Source organism: Heloderma suspectum, chromosome 2 (genome assembly GCF_057233095.1).
Source record: "Heloderma suspectum isolate Gila_16-S chromosome 2, 16-S_ref, whole genome shotgun sequence".
Classification (NCBI taxonomy): domain Eukaryota; kingdom Metazoa; phylum Chordata; class Lepidosauria; order Squamata; family Helodermatidae; genus Heloderma; species Heloderma suspectum.
In genome coordinates this window covers 248,883,647-248,902,426 of record NC_139459.1, presented here as the reverse complement: position 1 = coordinate 248,902,426, position 18,780 = coordinate 248,883,647, and the positions used below count along the sequence as shown (strand labels likewise).

The window sequence follows — 18,780 nt, the reverse complement described above, 5'->3', positions numbered from 1 at the left end:
TCCATCCTAAAGGAAATCAACCCTGAGTGCTCATTGGAAGGACAGATCCTGAAGCTGAAGCTCAAATATTTTGGCCACCTAATGCGAAGAGAAAACTCTCTGGAAAAGACCCTGATGCTGGGAAAGACTGAAGGCAAAAGGAGAAGGGGAAGGCAGAGGATGAGATGGCTAGATAGCATCACGGATGCAATGAATATGAACTTGAGCACGCTCCGGGAGAGAGCGCAGGACGGGAAGGCCTGGCTTGTTATGGTCCATGGGGTCACGAAGAGTCAGACACGACGGAACGACTGAACAACAACAACAGGCTGTGCACAGTGAACTCTTGTTTCATAGTGTCACCGGATTGTTTTTTAAAATTTATTTCTGTATAAATTGTATACTTACCTTGTGAGAATAGTTAGAGCACTACCATGTTCGCATGAACTCCCCTAACACTACCACCTAGCATTTCAGTGCACATTGTTTTAATGCCACCATTGTAGAAAGGATTATAGGAAGTTGCAGTAAAAAGTTGCAATCAGCTCTGAGTAGTCACAAGAATTCTGCTGAATCCAAAAAAAGGCTTGTTCATTACTAAATTACTCAGCTCAAACCAGGCTGGAACAATTTAATTTACTGATATGAAAACTTCTATCCTGCTTTGACCACTCCAGTGCAGAAGTGCCCGATCAAAACATAGCAGCTTACACCAAAAACCAACAAAGCAGCCAAGAAAATAATACCAATAAAAATATAAACGAATTGAAAGAACACCAAAAGCAGCAGGAGAGCCAGTGTGGTGTAGTGCTTAGAGTGTTGGACTGGGACTCAGGAGATCCAGGTTCTAGTCTCCACTCAGCCATGAAGCTCACTAGGTGGCTTTGGGGCAGTCACTGACTCTCAGCCTAACCTACCTCACAGGCTTGTTGTGAAGATAAAATGGAGAGGAGGATCGTGTAAGCTGCCTTGGATTCCTTGCAAAAGGAAAAAAATGGGATAGAAATGTAATAATGAATACAATAAATAATTAAAATAAATATTAAACATTAAAAACTAAGAAAGAGCCAGGACTAAACAAAAGAAAACTCTGTGGAACAACTAATTGATAAGTAGGGCTGTGCACCATTTCGGCCCAAAGCCCAAACCCCAAGTCAAAGTGGGCTGCTTCGAGCCACTTCGGACCCCTTCCAAGGCAAAGCGGAGGGGGCACAAAGCGACCTGAAGCAGGTCAGGGGCTCTCCAATGCACTTCAGTACACTTTGGCGCTTCGGCACCCTGGCCCAGCCACACCAGCACCTCCAGCTCCTTACCTGAGCCATCACCGTCATCGTTGCTGCTGTCGCGACCGCCACCTCCATTGCTGCCACTGCCTGCCACCACCAGCTCTTGAGCCCTGGACGTGCGCCGGCACTTGTTGGAGGCAGTCGCCATTTTTTAAATGGCAACTTCCAGGAAGTTACCATATTAAAAATGGTGACTCCCTGCAACAAGAGCCGGTGTGCGTCCAGGGCTCAGGAGCTGGCAGCAGTGGTGATAGCAGTGGCGGTGGCAGAGGTGGAGGCAGTGGAGGCGGTGGCAGTGGAGGCAGAGGTGGAGGAGGTGGTGGCAGCCCAAGTGGGAGCTGGGAGGTTGAGTGGGGGTGTCGGGGGGGCGAAGTGGGATTCGGACATCTAAATCCCGGTTCGGGGCTGAGTAGGGTTGGAGCCCCCGAATCAGCCCTAGCTGAATCAGGCCCACCTTGGAAGCCAAGAAGTGGCTCCTGAGTCGGATCAGGGGGTCCATGCACGGCCCTAATGATAAGCCTATTGGAAAAGAACAGACTTTTCTGAGTGGGAGATAACCTGACCCACACAACGAAAAAGGCCCCCTGACACATGTCCCCACCAGCTGGGCCTCAAGGTAGTGGAACACACAGAAGCACCTCCTCAGGTTATTGTTGTTGTTGTTGATGATGATGATGATTGCTATACTGCCCCATAGCTGAAGCTCTCTGGGCAGTTTACAAAAGCGATGACCTCAGAGCAAGCAGATTATTTCACCTTTGTCAGAAAAAAGGTTTGCAGCATCTCTCAACCTTGACACACACCTTTAAATCCCCCAATGTAGGCAGAAACAGATGCTCCTATTTCTTCCTTCCCATCCTGCCACCTCCCCCACCTACCCCCCGCCTCTGCCGCCTCACCTACTGGGCAACACACCTAGAACAGCGCTTGTTGCAACAATGACAGGGCCAGGAAGAGAATGGGTGGGAGAAGCCAACATCGCATTATTTCTTGCTGCATCAGAGGGTTTAAAGGTATGTGCCCAGTGTCCACCTTGAGAGATGGCAACCCTTCCAATTGAAATGTGAGATCTGGATAGCGTACTGGACTGCAGGTTGGGAGGTGGCAATCCTCTTGGAAGATAATCATTTTTACAAGTAGTGATTCCATAGAATTAAGAAAAAAGTCAAGCAATTTCTGCTGCCAACATACCTACTCAAAGTGTGAAGCACTTTCCAGGACTGACCCTCATCTTAAATATGTTTACAGAGGGGACAAAGTACAGGACAGCTCAGAAGACAATGTATACAATCCATATGTTAGCATATGGGTTATTTATAGAGAATAGATGCTCTTGCAAAGAGCAAACATCTGCTCCCTTCGAAGACAGAATAAAGGCCATTTCCTCATTATGTTTTAAGGTGTGCACTTAATATTCTTTTAAATGTATACCTAAATATGTGTAGTGTGCATGTGACATACATACCTGAACATGCTTGCAGTACATAACATCAGCTATTTGGGGAAATATTTTCATGTCAGAAAGTGAGGAGAAAAGCCACTCCTGTGTCAACCAGTTCACATGCTTTCAACTTCAGATCTTCAGACAGAATCCAGAATGCTTGGCTTTCAGTAATGTCTTCTGAATGCACTTTGGGAAGCAGAAACTGCAACAATTAAAGACCCTGCCAGATCAGCACTGTGATATTTCATATACTGCATACCTTAAAGCCTCCGCTGTGGACATTTTATAAAAGCCTTCCACTTTCTCCCCAATGTGCTTGGGAGATGAGGGAGAAATCCACAAGAACCCAGGCCCACCCTGCTCAGATCTGGCAATGCTTATTGTACATACCCAGCCAAGTAGCACTGTTGCCCAATGCTTGCCATTCTTCTCCTTAGACGTGTTGCCACCCCAATTGTCTTGCTGCTCATTTGATATTCCATTTTTTTTTTTAGCATCATGCACTGGGCTTCCCTTTGTCTCCAATAATTAAGTAGCAGAAGAGCAATATGTGGAAGCAGGTGACTGAACACTTGGGCTGCTTGTTTTTTGCCTAGCTGACATACGGAAGGCTATATGTTTAAAAATAGATGCTAGGATGCTGAGTTTGCTGGAGATTCGTGCCAAAGTCACATGAGACTCCAGCCAGAGACAGCAATCTTCCCCAAGTACCAAATTGACAAAATATAAATAGTCAGTATTTGGCTCTTCCCCCAGGGTGACATTTGAGCAGACAGCTGAAGGCTTATCCTCACAGCACACTATCCATGATCATTGGATAGTCCTTTAGGACTCTCCCCTATTGTTGGGTTTGCATCTGCCTAGGACTGATACACTGTCCCATCACAGCTGACATCAATGAGAGGCCAAAGACCCTCCCAAACATCCCAGAACAATTTGGAAAAAATATTACAAGGGTTCTGACATGACTGAAGATGGTGGATTGGCTTGTGACCCGGCATAAACCAATTGAAGGCCTCTCTCATGAAGGCTCCTCCTCCCTCAGCTGTCACCATGAGCAGCCATTCCAGCAGGCTGTACAGAGGGAGATGAGAGGCAAAAGCTGGGGCGTTCTACCACCCTGGTGAAAAAATTAGTTGTTCCCCTCTTCTTTTCCCATTCCTTTTTTCCCTTGAGTATTTTTAGATTATAAGTCTGCAGGTGGGGACAATCTTATTTAGTTGATGATAGCTAAGCTGCTCTGGGAGCCTTTTTGGCTGAGGAATGGCATAAAAAACCTTCAAATAAATAAATAATCAAAGTCCGCATCGTGCAAGTTACATCGCAGTAAGGAATCCAAGGGTAACAGCCAATTATATTATGAAATTCAAGAATGATTTGGGAAATTCATCAATGATAGTAAAAAAAAAAAAGCTATTCAGTCAGTTGTAGTACAGAAGACTGTTTTGGGTTAACTAGTGCTCCTGAAGAATTATAAGACTTGAAACATGCTGGGCTAAATAAAGCCTAGTGGACCTTTCTCACCAGTCTAAGTCCAAACTGTGGTCTACTCTATTTCACTGGCTCTCCAGTTTACATAGCTCAAAGTAAAAGAAAGAAAGAAAACAAGTTATTTAGTACTGCTTTAAGGACAGAAGAGCCATTCTGGATCACACCAAAGGTCCATCTAGACCAGCATTCTGCTCACACAGTAGCTAACCTGCTGCCTGTGAGCAGCCCAAAAGCAGGACACAAGTGAAACAACACACTCCCTCCTATGCTCCCCAGCAACCAGTGTACAAAGGCACACTGCCTCTGATACTGTTGGTAGCACAAAGCCATCAGGGCTAGTAGCCATTGATAGCCTTCTCCTCCATGAATTTGTCCAATCTCCTTTTAAAGCCATCTAATTTGGCGGCAATCTCTACATCCTGTGGTAGTGAATTGCATTGTTTGACTATGCACTGTGTGAAGAAGTGCTTCCTTTTATCTGTCCTGAATCTCACACCAATCAGCTTCATGGGATGACCCTGGGTTCTAGTATTTTGAGAGAGGGGAAAAAATGTCTCCCTATCCACATTCTCCACACCATGCATAATTTTGTACACCACTGTCATGTCTTCCCTCACTCACCTTTCCTCTATACTAAACAATCCCAGATGTTGTAACCTTTCCTCATAGGGGAGTTACTCCAGCCCATTGAGAATTTTAATTGCCCTTTTTCCAACTCTAGAATATCCTTTTTAGGTACAGTGACCAGAACTGTACATAGTATTCCAAGTGTGGTCATACCATAGATTTGTATAAGGGGAGTATGATATTGGCAGTTTTATTTTCAATCCCTTTCCTAATTATGCCTAACATGGAGTTTGCAGCCACATGCTGGGTCGATACTTCCATTGAGCTGTCCACCACACCCCAAAGATCTTATCTTGTTCAGCTCAGATCTCATCATCTTATATGTGAAGTTGGGATTTTTTGTTGCAGTGTGCATCACTTTACACTTGCTTACATTCTCCCAGTTTGGAGAGATCCTTTTGGAGCGCTTTGCAATCCTTTTCTGTTTTAACCACCTTAAATAATTTGGTGTCATCACCAAACTTAGCCACCTCACTGCTCACTCCTAATTCTAGATCATTTATGAACAAGTTGAAAAGCATTAGACACAATACAGATCCCTGTGGGACCCCACTGTTTACATCCCTCCATTGGGATAATTTACCATTTATTCCTACTCTCTGCCTTCTGTTCTTTAACCAGTTATGGATCCATAAGAGGACCTGTCTTCTTATTCCATGACTGCTAAGTTTGCTCAGGAGTCATTGGTGATGGACTTTGTCAAAAGCCTTTTGGAAGTCCAAGTAAATAATGTCTGTTGGATCACCCTTGTCCACATGTTTATTGACACATTCAAAGGGTAGTGAGACAGAACTTACCTTTGTGGAAGCTATGCTGATTCTTTTATCAGAAGGGATTGTCCTTCTATATGCTTACTCATTTTATATTTAATGTTTTCAACCAATTTACCCAGAACAGACATTAAGCTAACTGGCCTGTAATTTCCTGGGTCCCCCTTGGATCATTCATTAAAAATTGGTGGTGCTGGTGACCTCTTGGACTTGGTGCTGCCTTTTGTAACCTGTCATATTCTAGCTGTGCTTCTATTATTATGGCTTTGAGTAACCTTTAAGCATTGTGAAGGAATGTAACCCCTTTCAACTTTTTCACCAGTTCACTCATTTTAGAGAAGTTTCCTCTTTTGATGTCAAATGTGACTGTGTTGGACTTGGCAATTTTCCACTTAAATATGTATTAAAACTGATAGCACTGTGGTCAGTTTCCAATTGGTTCAACATCACTCACACATTGCGCTAGGTCTTGGGAGGCGTCACTGAGGATTAAATCCAGGGTCGCCTCCGCTGTGGTCGGTTCCATGACTGTTTTAGTGGAAAGTTGTTTAGGGCGTTGAGAAATTTAGGATGCAATCCTATCATTTCATTTATTATATTTCTATACCACCCCATAGCCGAAGCTCTCTGGGCGGTTCACAAAAGCCTATCTGGATAATCATAAACCTATTGAGGCTTATGAATATCCAGTGCAGAGTGGGAGGCTCCTCACCTCTGCCATGCCTCCCTCTCTGCATTGTAGCTAGACAGGCATTTTCGCCCATCTAGCTGAGGCATCGGGGAGGGGGTGGCCAGGAGGCTGGGGAAGCCTGAGGATTCCTCATACAGTGGTCTCCCTAGTCTGCCCCCCTCCCCACCCATGGGAATGCCCTTTTCCCTTCCCTCCGAGGTTGCTTTTGCGAGGTAGCCGGTGTAGTTCTCTCTGCACCGGCTGCAAGGGGCAGGGGGCAGGGAGCTCAGACCCTTCGGTCCGAGCAAATCCAAAGTATCCTATGGCCCCTCAGAGTCTGTCTGGGGGGCATAGGATTGCTCTCCCCACCTCTTTGTCATGACTGGAACATGCATTTATCCAGTCAGTGTGGGAGTAACTGAAGTCACCCATTATTACAACATTCCTCATCTGGATACCTCCTTGATTTCATTTTCCATTTCAAGATCACCCTGAGTGTTCTGGTCTGGGGAAATAATAGCATATTCCTAGTATTAAATTACTTTTGGAGCCCGGTATTGTCACTCATAGCACTTCTGTGGAGGAGTCTGCAACTTTTAGGTTTTCTAGTCTAACACGATGCCCTCTTTGATGTACAGAGCAACACCTTCTCCAGTATGTCTTTCTCTGCCCTTCTTCTAGAGTTTATATCCAGAGATTACTGTATCCCACTGGTTTCCATAATGTCCACTATATCTAAGTTCTACTTTAAAACCAGGAACTCCAACATTCCCATCCTGGCTTGGAGGCTTCTAGCATTTGCATAGAAACACATATACGTGGTGTCCCTCCCCAGATGTCTCCAATGTGTGCATCTTCTGCTGTGGCCCTTAGGCCTCTTTGACTGGGTAATATGTTTCACCATACACTCATGGAGTATTGCCTCCCCATCTCCATTTGGGCAATCAGAAATATTTTCACTTTCATCCCCTAGGGATGATTCAACCCAGAGCAGATGATTCCCAGCTCCTTTCAGTTTCCCCCTAAGGTTCAATTTAAAAGTTGCTCTGCCACCTTTTTTATGTTAAGCACCAGAAGTCCAATTCCATTCTGGTTCAAGTGGAGTTCATCCCTCTTGTACCCTTTGGCTTGTCCCAAAATGTTTCCCAGTGTCTTAACAAATCTGAACCCCTCCTCCTTACACCACCGTCTCATCCATACATTGAGACACCTCAGCTTCACCTGTCTAGCTAGTCCTGCATGTGAAAAAGTTAACGTTTCAGAGAAAGCCACCTTGTTGATCCTGGATTTCGACCTTCTACCTAGCAATCTAAATTTGGTTTCCAGGACCTCACAACTACATTTCCTCACATCATTGAGACCAACATGGACCATGACCACTGACTCCACCCTAACACTACAAAGCTATCTAGATGTCCTGTGATAACTGCACCCCTCACACCAGGAAGGCAATTTACCATGCAGTCCACATGCCCATCACAAACCCAGCTGTCTAAGTGACTAATGATTGAATCTCCCACTACCACAAGCGCCCCCCCCCCGAGGTGCATCCTCAGCGCAAGAGGATATTTCTTCATCTTCCAAGGAACGGGTCTCTTTTAAGGGATAATTTCCCCTTCCTCAAATTCATGTTCTCCTTTCCTGTGACCCCATTTTCCATGACAGCAGAGGAGCCATCACCCAGGGATTGGGACACTATTATTAGGCCTCTGAAGGTCTTGTCCACCAATGTCTCTGCCTTCAGGTCAGCATCCTTGGCTTCAAGGGAAGGAATTTGTTCCCTGAGAACCAGGAGCTTATTACACCGAAAACATACACATGACTTCTGTCCAGCTGGCAGACAGTCATACCTGTGGCATTCAGTGCAATACACAGGATAGCCTCCACACCCCTACTGGCTTTCTACCTTCATAACTGTTTTTTGTCATTTTTTGGTTTGATTACCTGGAAAACTAAGTTATTTTCTAGGAGAAGGCGAGGAATTTATGTGTACTTATTTATTTTGTATAGTTGTGTACTTCCTCTGACGCAGAGAATGGAACACTGCCGAAGACCAGATGTTTGTTTTCAGAACACATTATACGAAGTGTTTCACAACTGTTATCATTAACAGTAATAATATAAATGTGACGAAGGCTGAGATATGACTGGCCTTAATGTCAACCACTGCACTTCACGGCTGAGAAGAGATTTGAATCCCAGACTGCTCTATAGCTACATCTTAAAGTCTTTCCACTCTGTCACACTGGCCCTTCATAAATAATGGCCTAGACTAGCCTTCCCCAACCTGATGCCCTCCAGAGTCCAGCCAACATTCATGCTGGCTGGGGATGATGAGAGTTTTAACCCAACACATCTGGAGAGCACTGGGTCAGGCTAGACAGACTCTTGAGCCAGCCAAAGAGGGGTAGCAGTTATGTCCTGACTCTGAAGAGATCAAAGTAACAGACTGAGTAGTCATTGAGTTAAAAGTTTTATTCATTCAACATCTCACATTACAAATATTTAAAAATTATATGCATACTGGTATAAATAGTCATTTGCAAACTATTTAATAACATTAATTTTCCACTAGCACTTCAACAAATGAACTCTCTTAAAAAAGAAACTTGTGTTATAACTTAGAGTAGAACATACAAAAATATGAACTTAAATTGTGAAAATGACTTTAATAAAAAATGAATTACCCTTATTTAAAATGCTATAATAAATACTACAACCTCCCCATACACAGTAAAAACTATATGGAAATTCAGCCAAGTAGTACAAGTAACTGACATACTTAAATAACTTTTCCTTCTGATAATATGAGCATTACATTGGGGGAAAACATATAAGGGATTAGTAAAAACTAGACACCCACTTGCTAAAAGTTTCACTTCCAAAAAATATAACAAAAGAATCTGATGAAAATTATAAAAACTAATTATACTTTAAAATTTAAAAATATAAAAAATAAAACAGTTGAATACAATATTGTCCCAATTCTTACAATGCTATCAATCACAGTAGCTTTAAAATAAGATAATAAAATAAAGCAAATGACCAAAACCTCTTTTATTCCTTTTTTTAAAAAATAATCTCAAATTTACATTAGTAGAAAGATTGATTTCTGATTCTTCTCTTTAGAAACACCAGCAAGAAAGAGGATTTACTAGAACAGTAGAAAATGACATTTTTAAATGTCTGCAATTAAAAACAAAGAATTACACTGCAAAGATCTTCCAGAAGTCTGAAATAAGTATTGCACATAACTTGAAGTTAACTTGCCACAATTCATCACATTCAAGTTTTAAATCACCTTTTAAAACAGAAGGCTTTAACTCTTCAAGAAACAAAAAGGGGTGAATTATCAAGTCTTTCCAACAGCATCCTTATAAAACACTAAAGTCATTCACTGCAAGTTTTAGATTTGCTTTCTGCAGAGGTCTGTGTATGGAGAAGTAGATACTATATACCAAAAAAGCACGGGGCAGTGGGGGTTCCTTTACATATAAAATAATCAGAAACACTTTATTTTACATTGCAAAAATAACCATGTAATTACTCTGTAACTACATTGTAAGTACATGGCCAGTGCCATGCTTGTGAAAGAAAATTACATGCTTGTTTACACCCCTTTAAAATAAAGTGATACCCTAAGATTTTTTTTAACTAATTACATGTTAGTTATGCTTGGAGTGACATGGCAACTCCACCTCCCATGTAATCAGAATGACATATTATATTAACACTATTTCGAGTACAGAGTAATATAGATAATCATTTATGCCCTGTAAATTGAAGTGTAACCAAATAATTTGTAAACACGCTTTTCACACAATCACCACAAGTGAATATTAGTAGAATAACATTTTCTTTAATATTAGTCATGCATACTAACATTACATGCCCACCACCGGGCAGGCTTGGGTTTATTTCCTTAAATATGATTTAAAAGAGCAGACACATCTCTGCAAACACCTAACATCAATTTGTTAAGATTAAAAATGGCTAAACATTCACCAAAAAACATCTGCATTTGTGTATTACTTTTAAAAACCTATTAAGAAGCGGTAGACAATTTGGGATGTTACTTTTAAACTTCTACTCTATGCTTATGCATTAAATTTCAAGGGTCTAAAGACAAACTCTCTCATTTGTCACTTTCATGCTTTTTAAAAATTTCTTTTTTAAGTCTCAACTTTACATATAAGTATTTCTTAAATTATATGTACACCAAATACCTGGTGCTGGGCTAAAGATGTTTAAGCAACATGCTTTCTTTTCTCTGCAAATTCTAAAATAGCATTGCCAGTGCACAACATCCATAATTCAAAATGTATGCAGAGCACTGAAATGTATAAAAAGCAGAATATAAGAAAATAAAATTTATTAAAATTATTTATATTAAAAAATGAAGTATATGAAGATCTCTCAGTAATAAAAGTACAAAAAGCTACTCTTTGCAATATGAAAAATTGAGGTATTGCATAAAGAGATATCCCGTCAGTGAAAAGTGTGCCTAAAAATGCTCACTGTTGGAAAAACAAGATATACAAAAGTAGTGCATAACAAATATACATTATGTGCATGACAAAATAAGTTAGCTACAAAAACACTGTACCGAAATTCAGCAGGTCATGTACAAAGGGAAAAAATTATTATTCAAAGCTACTTCTCAAACAGTGTTATTTCTTGTAATGGTAACCCATCTCACCTGTTCACTGGGTAGGATCGGCACAATAAGACACCCCAAGCCACCTACAAGCATTTTAAAAAATTAAAAGGAATATTCCAACTATAATTATGTACTTCAGAGAAAAAGGTCCCTGACAGTCTACAAAAGAGCACTCTCCATTTGCATTTACTGTTGTCAATATTTGCAGGGATTTCATTAAAAGCAGCTCCCTTTCTCTACTTGATGAGTAGACAGCAAATGTCTCCATTTTGACCTTTGGAAAATAACAAGGTAGGTTTTATGTATTGAAAATCAAAACTGCTCCTCAAAGATAATTGGGAGGGAAGGTATGGGGAGGGCGAGGGCTTACTGATGAGTTGTTTTTCTGCAGCTGTGCTAAGGCAAGTCTTTGGTTTAAGAGTCTATGGTGGTACCACGCCAGTTCAGATTGCCAGTGGAGTGGGTTGTTTTGCACAGTGCTACAAGGTCATTTATTAAGAGCTGAACACATCCACTCCTATCAATTTCCTCAGATTTACAGAGCATCAAGTGACTATTTCAAGCAAACCAACACCACCCTGTGCCTTACCTTTAACATGTACTGTGTTCCCACTTATGGGTTTAAAACACCCCATGCACGACTGGGTACTTTAATGCCCTGTAATTCTTATTTTTGGAACTTGGTGCTAAGTTCCAAAAGCAATTCTGTGTTAAGATTCCCTACACTCACTTGCTCTCTGCTGAAAGACAAGCATATTCTTCTTTGCGGATATGCATTCCAATTCATTCAGCCAACCGTGCAAAACATCCCTGGAAACAACCGTCACGTTGCCCTCTTATGCTTTCTATGATACAGCTTCATTAGCAGATTAAAACTCATTTTACATCGCAGAGTAAGCCCAATACGCAGCCAAATTTTGATTTGTGTTTTAAGAGTGGATTACTAGTGTTTTAGAGGGGGGAAATCAAAATGATAATCTTGAGGTATATCTTTAGGTTCTTGTATTTCATGTCAAAATGGAGAGCAAAAGCTGGCCCCTGATTAACATTAGTACATTAGGATATAGAGTTCTATATAACCATCAAAAATAAAATCTATACATTTGTTCTTCAGGAGAGGACATGCCAGTTCACTAGTTGTCATTACTTTAGCTTTGGTAGGATTTCTAGGGCTGTATTCTGATAATGAAGTTTCTTCTTTAAAAACAACAACAACAAGAACAACAACAAAGAATAAGTGCACTCCCCACCCACCCCCCAGAAGTAAATTGACCCAGGATTTACATTCGGGAACTTTTAAAATGTGATTGCTTGGATGAAGAACACAGATCTAAGCTCTGCCTACTCAATTAGTAAAAGTTTGAATGTGGTGGGAAGTCGGAGGCACGGTGAGACACACATACTGTGCTAAAAAAATTTGCTTCGGAACCCTTAAATAAAAAATTAACTTAATGCTGCTTTAAACCTTGCTCATGCATTTTTGTTGCTTTAAACATGCTCTTTCCTGTTACTAGGTTAACGGCTAACTGTTTCCATTGCTACAAAATCATAGGCGGCAAGAAAACAGGCTTCCCAGAGGTTTGGGCAGGGAAGGGGAAATCTCTGAGGGAAGGGCAGTTTGGGCAAAGTGTCAGAATAGGTTCATAATGTTCCTATCTCATGGTTACTTTAATAAAAGTATTCTATTGATTTTGTTATTAGCAATAATTTAATTAAAAAACAAAATACTCTCTCGTTTCATTTCTCTTCTCTTAATATTGTTCTCTCTTCCTTCAAGAAAAGATAGCAGGAAAGCAGTGTCCTCTGGGTAACTAAAGGTAAGAGAACCTGGCTTCCATGCACTGTGTTATCCATATGAAAAGGAGTTCCCAATACAGTTTAATGACAAGATTCTACAAAATACCTATATGATTATAGGTCATTCTTTTGTTACACTATTGTTAAGTTACAGACTACAACAGTAGGACATGCTATCTTGAGTAAGAGAGAAAAGAGGAAGGGAGGGCAAGGGAATCAGGATAACAGAAGAGTGCACTTATTTTGAGGCCTGCATATGAACACGCTGCAGTCATCACTTAGTTCCAGCGGAATGAAATATGTCTCGGGCGATCTCCTCCCTCTTTCACCAGGGGCTTGTGGAATTCCCTGCCAGCGCGCGAATGGATAGCAGCCCAGCAATATTCACAGTAATACTGCAGACAGGTAACGTTAGCACAGAAAAATGGAGCAAATTTTCCACCACAACGGGCCCCCTGACATTCATCACACAGCTGATCATCCAAGACATATGGCTTAACTTCCACCTGTGTTGAAAGAAGGAGAGAAAGTTTACACTACTAATGTTTTTTTCCTCTTTAGATACTACTGCAATACAAATGTTAATACAGATGCCTCAATGAATACTCTTTTGTGCTATAAGTGCTCTGCTGGATCATCCTGAGGGTCTATCGGGCTCAGTATCCTGTTTCTAACAGTGGCCAACCAGATGCCTGTGGAAAGCCTACAAGGAGGGCGTGAAAGCCCTGTCTAATGTCCTCTGGATATTCAGAAGAACACTGCCTTTAAACATGAAATCTGGTGCAGTCGTCAGTGTTGGGCCAGGTCCATGGAGAACTGGGTTCCTATACCCACTTGGACACAAAGCTAACTGGATATCCATGCACCAGTTATCTCTTAATCTAACCTACCTCACAGGGTTGCTGTGAAGATAAAATGGGAGCTGGGTGGGTGGGGAGAAAACTGTATGCTATCCTGGGCTCCATGGGAAAAGGACAGGATGAAATAATAAATTGAATTCCTTTTACCAAAAGACCTATGCTCCATGAATTTACCTAACACTTCAAAAAAACCTAGCTAGTGACTATGACCACATCCTGTGGAAGTATGCCAAGAGGCACCATATATGCCTATAGGACAGGGGTGAGGAATTTGTGTCCCTCCAGATACTTTGGCCTATGATTCCCATGATCCCTGACCATTCGCTATGCTGGCTAGGGCTGATGGAAGTTGCAGACCAAAGCATCTGGAAGTCCCCATGTTGCCCACCCCTACCACAGGAGGTACTTTCCTGGTACATCTTAGAGTATTTACATACGTCAAAAATTGGTTGGGGTTACACAACACACAGCGTATAGTAACTGATGAGTAAGGCAGGCATTTGATGATGGAGAGAGCAAAGAGGAACTCCCAATTTAGCAGTATGAAATTTTGAATGTGCCTAGTGCTTAATATAGGGCAGTGTTGATATGCTGCCTTGAATTGGCAACTTGTCAAGTCAATTTTGAGCATGTGAAAGTATTTTTAATTGAAGGAACTGAGAAGCCCACAAGAACAGGAGATTCAGATGTTTTGCTGAAATAAAACCTGTTCTCATTTAAGATTGGCTTAAGTCTCATTACTGGGAGGAGTCTGGCGCTGCAACTTCACAAGATGAAGGGAAATCTGCAATTGGATATCTTAAGCATGACAAGGCCTGAAATGGATCAGGACCGCAGCACAGGGAGAGAGGGTTTTAATTCTCTTCACCTCCCCACCTCTCTGACACCATGCCATTTTCTCAATCTATATTGCGCCCCTCCAATAGCTTCTGTTTGCCCCACAGAACAAAGTATACAGCTGCCATATGTCAGGCTAAAAGGGAAAATGTGGATAAGAAAAACAGGGGAGAGACGGATTTTTTTTTTTAAACCCTTCTGTCAATTCTCCACCTTGTTCCTTTATTTACTGAAAGAAAAAAGTGGGAGATCCAATCATGGATCTTGTGCCATTTTGTCTATTTGTGCCCTGTATAAAGCAGATAAAAATATCTAGCTGTTAAATATCACTATTTCCTATAGCTGCTGATGCTAAAAGCATGAATTAACTCCTGATTCCATTTAATATGCTATATGAAGAGATGTACTGCAGAGGCTGCAATGGTGTTTGCTATCAATACAGGTTTATAAACGTCTGCATGCACGAGTTAAATGCTTGCAAATACCGAAGTGTAGATTTCCACACAGTTGAACAGCACATTCATAAATTCTGAATTTCAGAAAGATACATTTTCATAAGATGACCCTGAGCTAGGCCATGTTATACCCCAAACCGGAACAGTTCCTGATCCAGAGGTTTTCATGTACTGCAGCACGAATGCTGCTATGTGCAAGATTCTCTGCATGCGCAACTGCCAAACAGATGGCTGCCACTGTTAGTTCAAGAAGCAAAAGTAAGAACCAGACATGGAACAACCAAGTGGTTCAAAATTGGGAAAGGAGTACGACAAGGCTGCATATTGTCACCCTGCTTATTTAACTTATATGCAGAGTACATCATGAGAAACGCCGGGTTGGATGAATCACAGGTTGGAATTAAGATTGCCGGGAGAATTATCAACAACCTCCGATATGCAGACGATACCACCCTAATGGCAGAAAGCGAAGAGGATCTCAAGAGCCTCTTGTTGAGGGTGAAAGAGGAGAGTGCAAAAGCTGGTTTGAAACTCAACATTAAAAAAACGAAGATCATGGCATTTGGCCCTATCACTTCCTGGCATATAGAAGGGGAAGAAATGGAAGCAGTGACAGATTTTACTTTCTTGGGCTCCAAGATCACCGCAGATGGTGACTGTAGCCATGAAATTAAAAGACGCTTGCTCCTTGGGAGGAAAGCTATGGCAAACCTAGACAGCATAGTAAGAAGCAGAGACATCACCTTGCCGACAAAGGTCCATCTAATCAAAGCTATGGTTTTCCCAGTAGTAATGTATGGCTGTGAGAGCTGGACTATAAGGAAGGCTGAGCGCCAAAGAATTGATGCCTTCGAACTGTGGTGCTGGAGAAGACTCTTACGAGTCCCCTGGACTGCAAGGAGGTCAAATCAGTCCATCCTAAAGGAAATCAACCCTGAGTGCTCATTGGAAGGACAGATCCTGAAGCTGAAGCTCAAATATTTTGGCCACCTAATGCGAAGAGAAAACTCTCTGGAAAAGACCCTGATGCTGGGAAAGACTGAAGGCAAAAGGAGAAGGGGACGGCAGAGGATGAAATGGCTAGATAGCATCACCGATGCAATGAATATGAACTTGAGCACACTCCGGGAGAGAGCGCAGGACAGGAAGGCCTGGCGTGCTATGGTCCATGGGGTCACGAAGAGTCGGACACGACTGAACAACAACAACAACAAGATTCATCCTGTCTCCACCCCCGCCTGCCAACCCCCACCTGCTCGGATGATTAGTGACTGTCATCTGTTGGACCCTGCATCTTTGGATCCATTCTCCATGGGGTAACACACATGCACACACACATACACACATACACAGACTCTAGTTCTGGACAAAGAGATCCAGCGAGAGGAAGTGCCTATGCAGCAGACTGCTCTGCACAGGGGACTCAAACTAGAAAGGGTCTGCATGTGGATCACCCTTACTGAAGGATATGTGCAGAAAGGTTTTCATTCCTCACTCGGATTTCAGGCAAGTCCTGTTAGCACCAGTAGGTCTAACCTGCATGCCAACATTATGCATCAAGAAGTAGAACAGGACAGCTCTTCTGAGACTGGAGAAGGACCAGTCACACAACTCAGTATCCACCTGTTGCTTTTCCTACCTAAAAAACCAATCAGTTAAATCATGACATTCAAATTGCTGTATCACAGAACCACTGAGGACAAGTTGCCAAATGGCTAGGAAAGGGCAGAACAATATAACTCACAAGAGGTGGCTTGCAAGATCTTACACAGTGCCAATGCCAGTACCTTAATCTGCCCCTTCCCCTCCCCCAGTGAGTATGTCAGTGAACTAAAGGGGAAAGCAAACATTTGCGGCAAAGATATCCTTGCTTTTGTTGGCTTAGGCTGCAAGTAAATGTTAGTTCTAACATCAACATAAAATGATTAGGTAACGAAGTATTGTTACTATCTACCTGCCCTACACCGAATTAAAACAGGACTTGTGCAAGAGACTCACAAATCTAGTTGAAATGAATGGAGACAGCGCAACAGTATGCCTTCCACTTTGATAAACCAGTTGACCATTCTACTTCTAAGCACACAGGCAGGGTGAAAGAGAGGCCAAGAGTAAGCAAGTCATGCATAGGTAACAGGAGAACATTAGGAACACAGGCTTATGCTGTGCTACAGGAAATGTCTCTGGAGGGAACAACTTAAGGTTTAGAAGGTCCCAGCCAAAATCAAATGTTAAACTAGATATCCCAGTCTGTGGGATGACTGATCTCTTTTTTATGCATAAATCCCAGGAATATCAGGAAGGAAAGATTCTCCCTTTAATAAATTATTTTCTCCTGCCACACATGGGCACTTACATGGAAATAAGCTAGCAAAAGAATGCTGAGTAATAAATAGAATGTGCCCCGGTCCTTACCCGTTTATCTATCTCTCCATGTTGCAGCTGAACAAAGCGGGCACTGATAGCAGCTATATAACTCTGTTGATTAGAAAATGCAACACGCCCAGCTCCTTTTGGGTACTTCAGCTCAGGGTCTGTGTCAATTCCAGCATAGCAAACTCCTCCGTACAGCCGGTCCATTATCATTGCAAGCTCCACTAAAATAAAGTAGTAACAAACCATTTACCTAGATATTTTACACACACAAATCCCCTCTCTTTGTAGGCCCCGGGAAAGTATGTTTATTTGTACTCTTGTATCTGGAAATAATTGGAGTGTCAGCAAAAGTTAAATTTAGCAAGTGCTGGCATATTTCTATAACAGAAATAAGGACACAACGTTCCCTCAGAGCAATAAGGCAGCTTGGGCAGAATCAACAAACTATTTTCCTTATTCTTTGCATACCGTACCTGCTCGTAAGGGCCGTGGAACTCCTCCGACAAAAATGGTTTTCCGTGGATCCAGAGGCTGTGAGCCATCCATCACAAAGTCACTATCGCTAAGATTCCAAGGCCGGATCTGAACCTACAAGCAGAAAACAAGTTGACATATCATTAGCACGTTACAACACAGTTTCTCCCCATAGTACAGAGAAGTTTTTTATTCCTGTATGGTCAACTTATCTATCGTCTTTTAGAGCCTGCTTTATTAGCAGCCATTTTAATCTAGCCAAGCACAGTCAGATTTCAATATTATGAAACTGCTATAGCAGAAACATAAAAGGCTATTGCAATGGTGAGAGGACATGCATGAAGCAACCAGCTTACACTGCCTGCGCATCTGTCTAGGAGAGTGCCGATCTCCACGCTCTTCACCCCTAAATGGCAAGAATAGTACTGCAAGGGTCTTCTGAGCAATGCATTTCACAATTCTGATCAGCAGTTAAGTGAGGTATGAGCAGAAGGAGGGGGGGGGGCACTTAGAACGAACCCAGGAGTTTTGTCCTTCAGTGGTTAATATGGGATCAGTACAGTGAAGACGTCACTCAGAAGCTCCTTACAGAACCATTCTGTTAGTTGGGAACAGGGTCACTAAGCTGAGTCCAACTGCCTCATTGGCCCTGCCCTGCAGGAAGACTGATCAGGGCTGTGATGTTGCTGCTGTCCAGCCAGGATTGCTCTGCAAGAACTGGAATGGTGGCAGTGGGGACACAGCCTCCTGCCACATACCAGGGTTAGTAACTTCTAGGTTTGGAGCAAACATGCATCATAAGGCTCAAAAGTACCTGAGGACCATCTGAGTCAATCCCTGTGTGTTCTAAATCAGATTTGTTTGTAACTAAATATGCACATCTTCCTCTTCTCCCTCCAAACCTGATAAGTCACATTATCATGATTAGTGCGTACCATAAGCAAATAGAACAAACAAGACACCTGCCCAGGAATAATTTACATTTAGAAAATTGTTGATCCAAATGGTAAGCTGCCTTTAATATTTATATAAGATGGTAGAGTAAAAATCGTATTTA

General features: G+C 42.1%; 1 protein-coding gene across 1 annotated transcript in view; it reads right to left on the bottom strand.

The window, feature by feature from the left end:
- Nucleotides 1-12,680: 12,680 nt before the first annotated feature.
- The window catches only part of CPEB4 (cytoplasmic polyadenylation element binding protein 4), an 88,695-nt gene continuing 82,595 nt past the window's right edge, over nt 12,681-18,780 (bottom strand). Inside the window, exons 7-9 of the mRNA XM_084838709.1 lie at nt 17,723-17,837; nt 17,289-17,470; nt 12,681-13,230 (exon numbers count right to left, since the gene is read on the bottom strand). Coding sequence (XP_084694835.1) covers nt 13,003-13,230; nt 17,289-17,470; nt 17,723-17,837 — 525 coding nt within the window. The 3' untranslated portion in view covers nt 12,681-13,002. The remainder of the gene's footprint in view (nt 13,231-17,288; nt 17,471-17,722; nt 17,838-18,780) is intronic.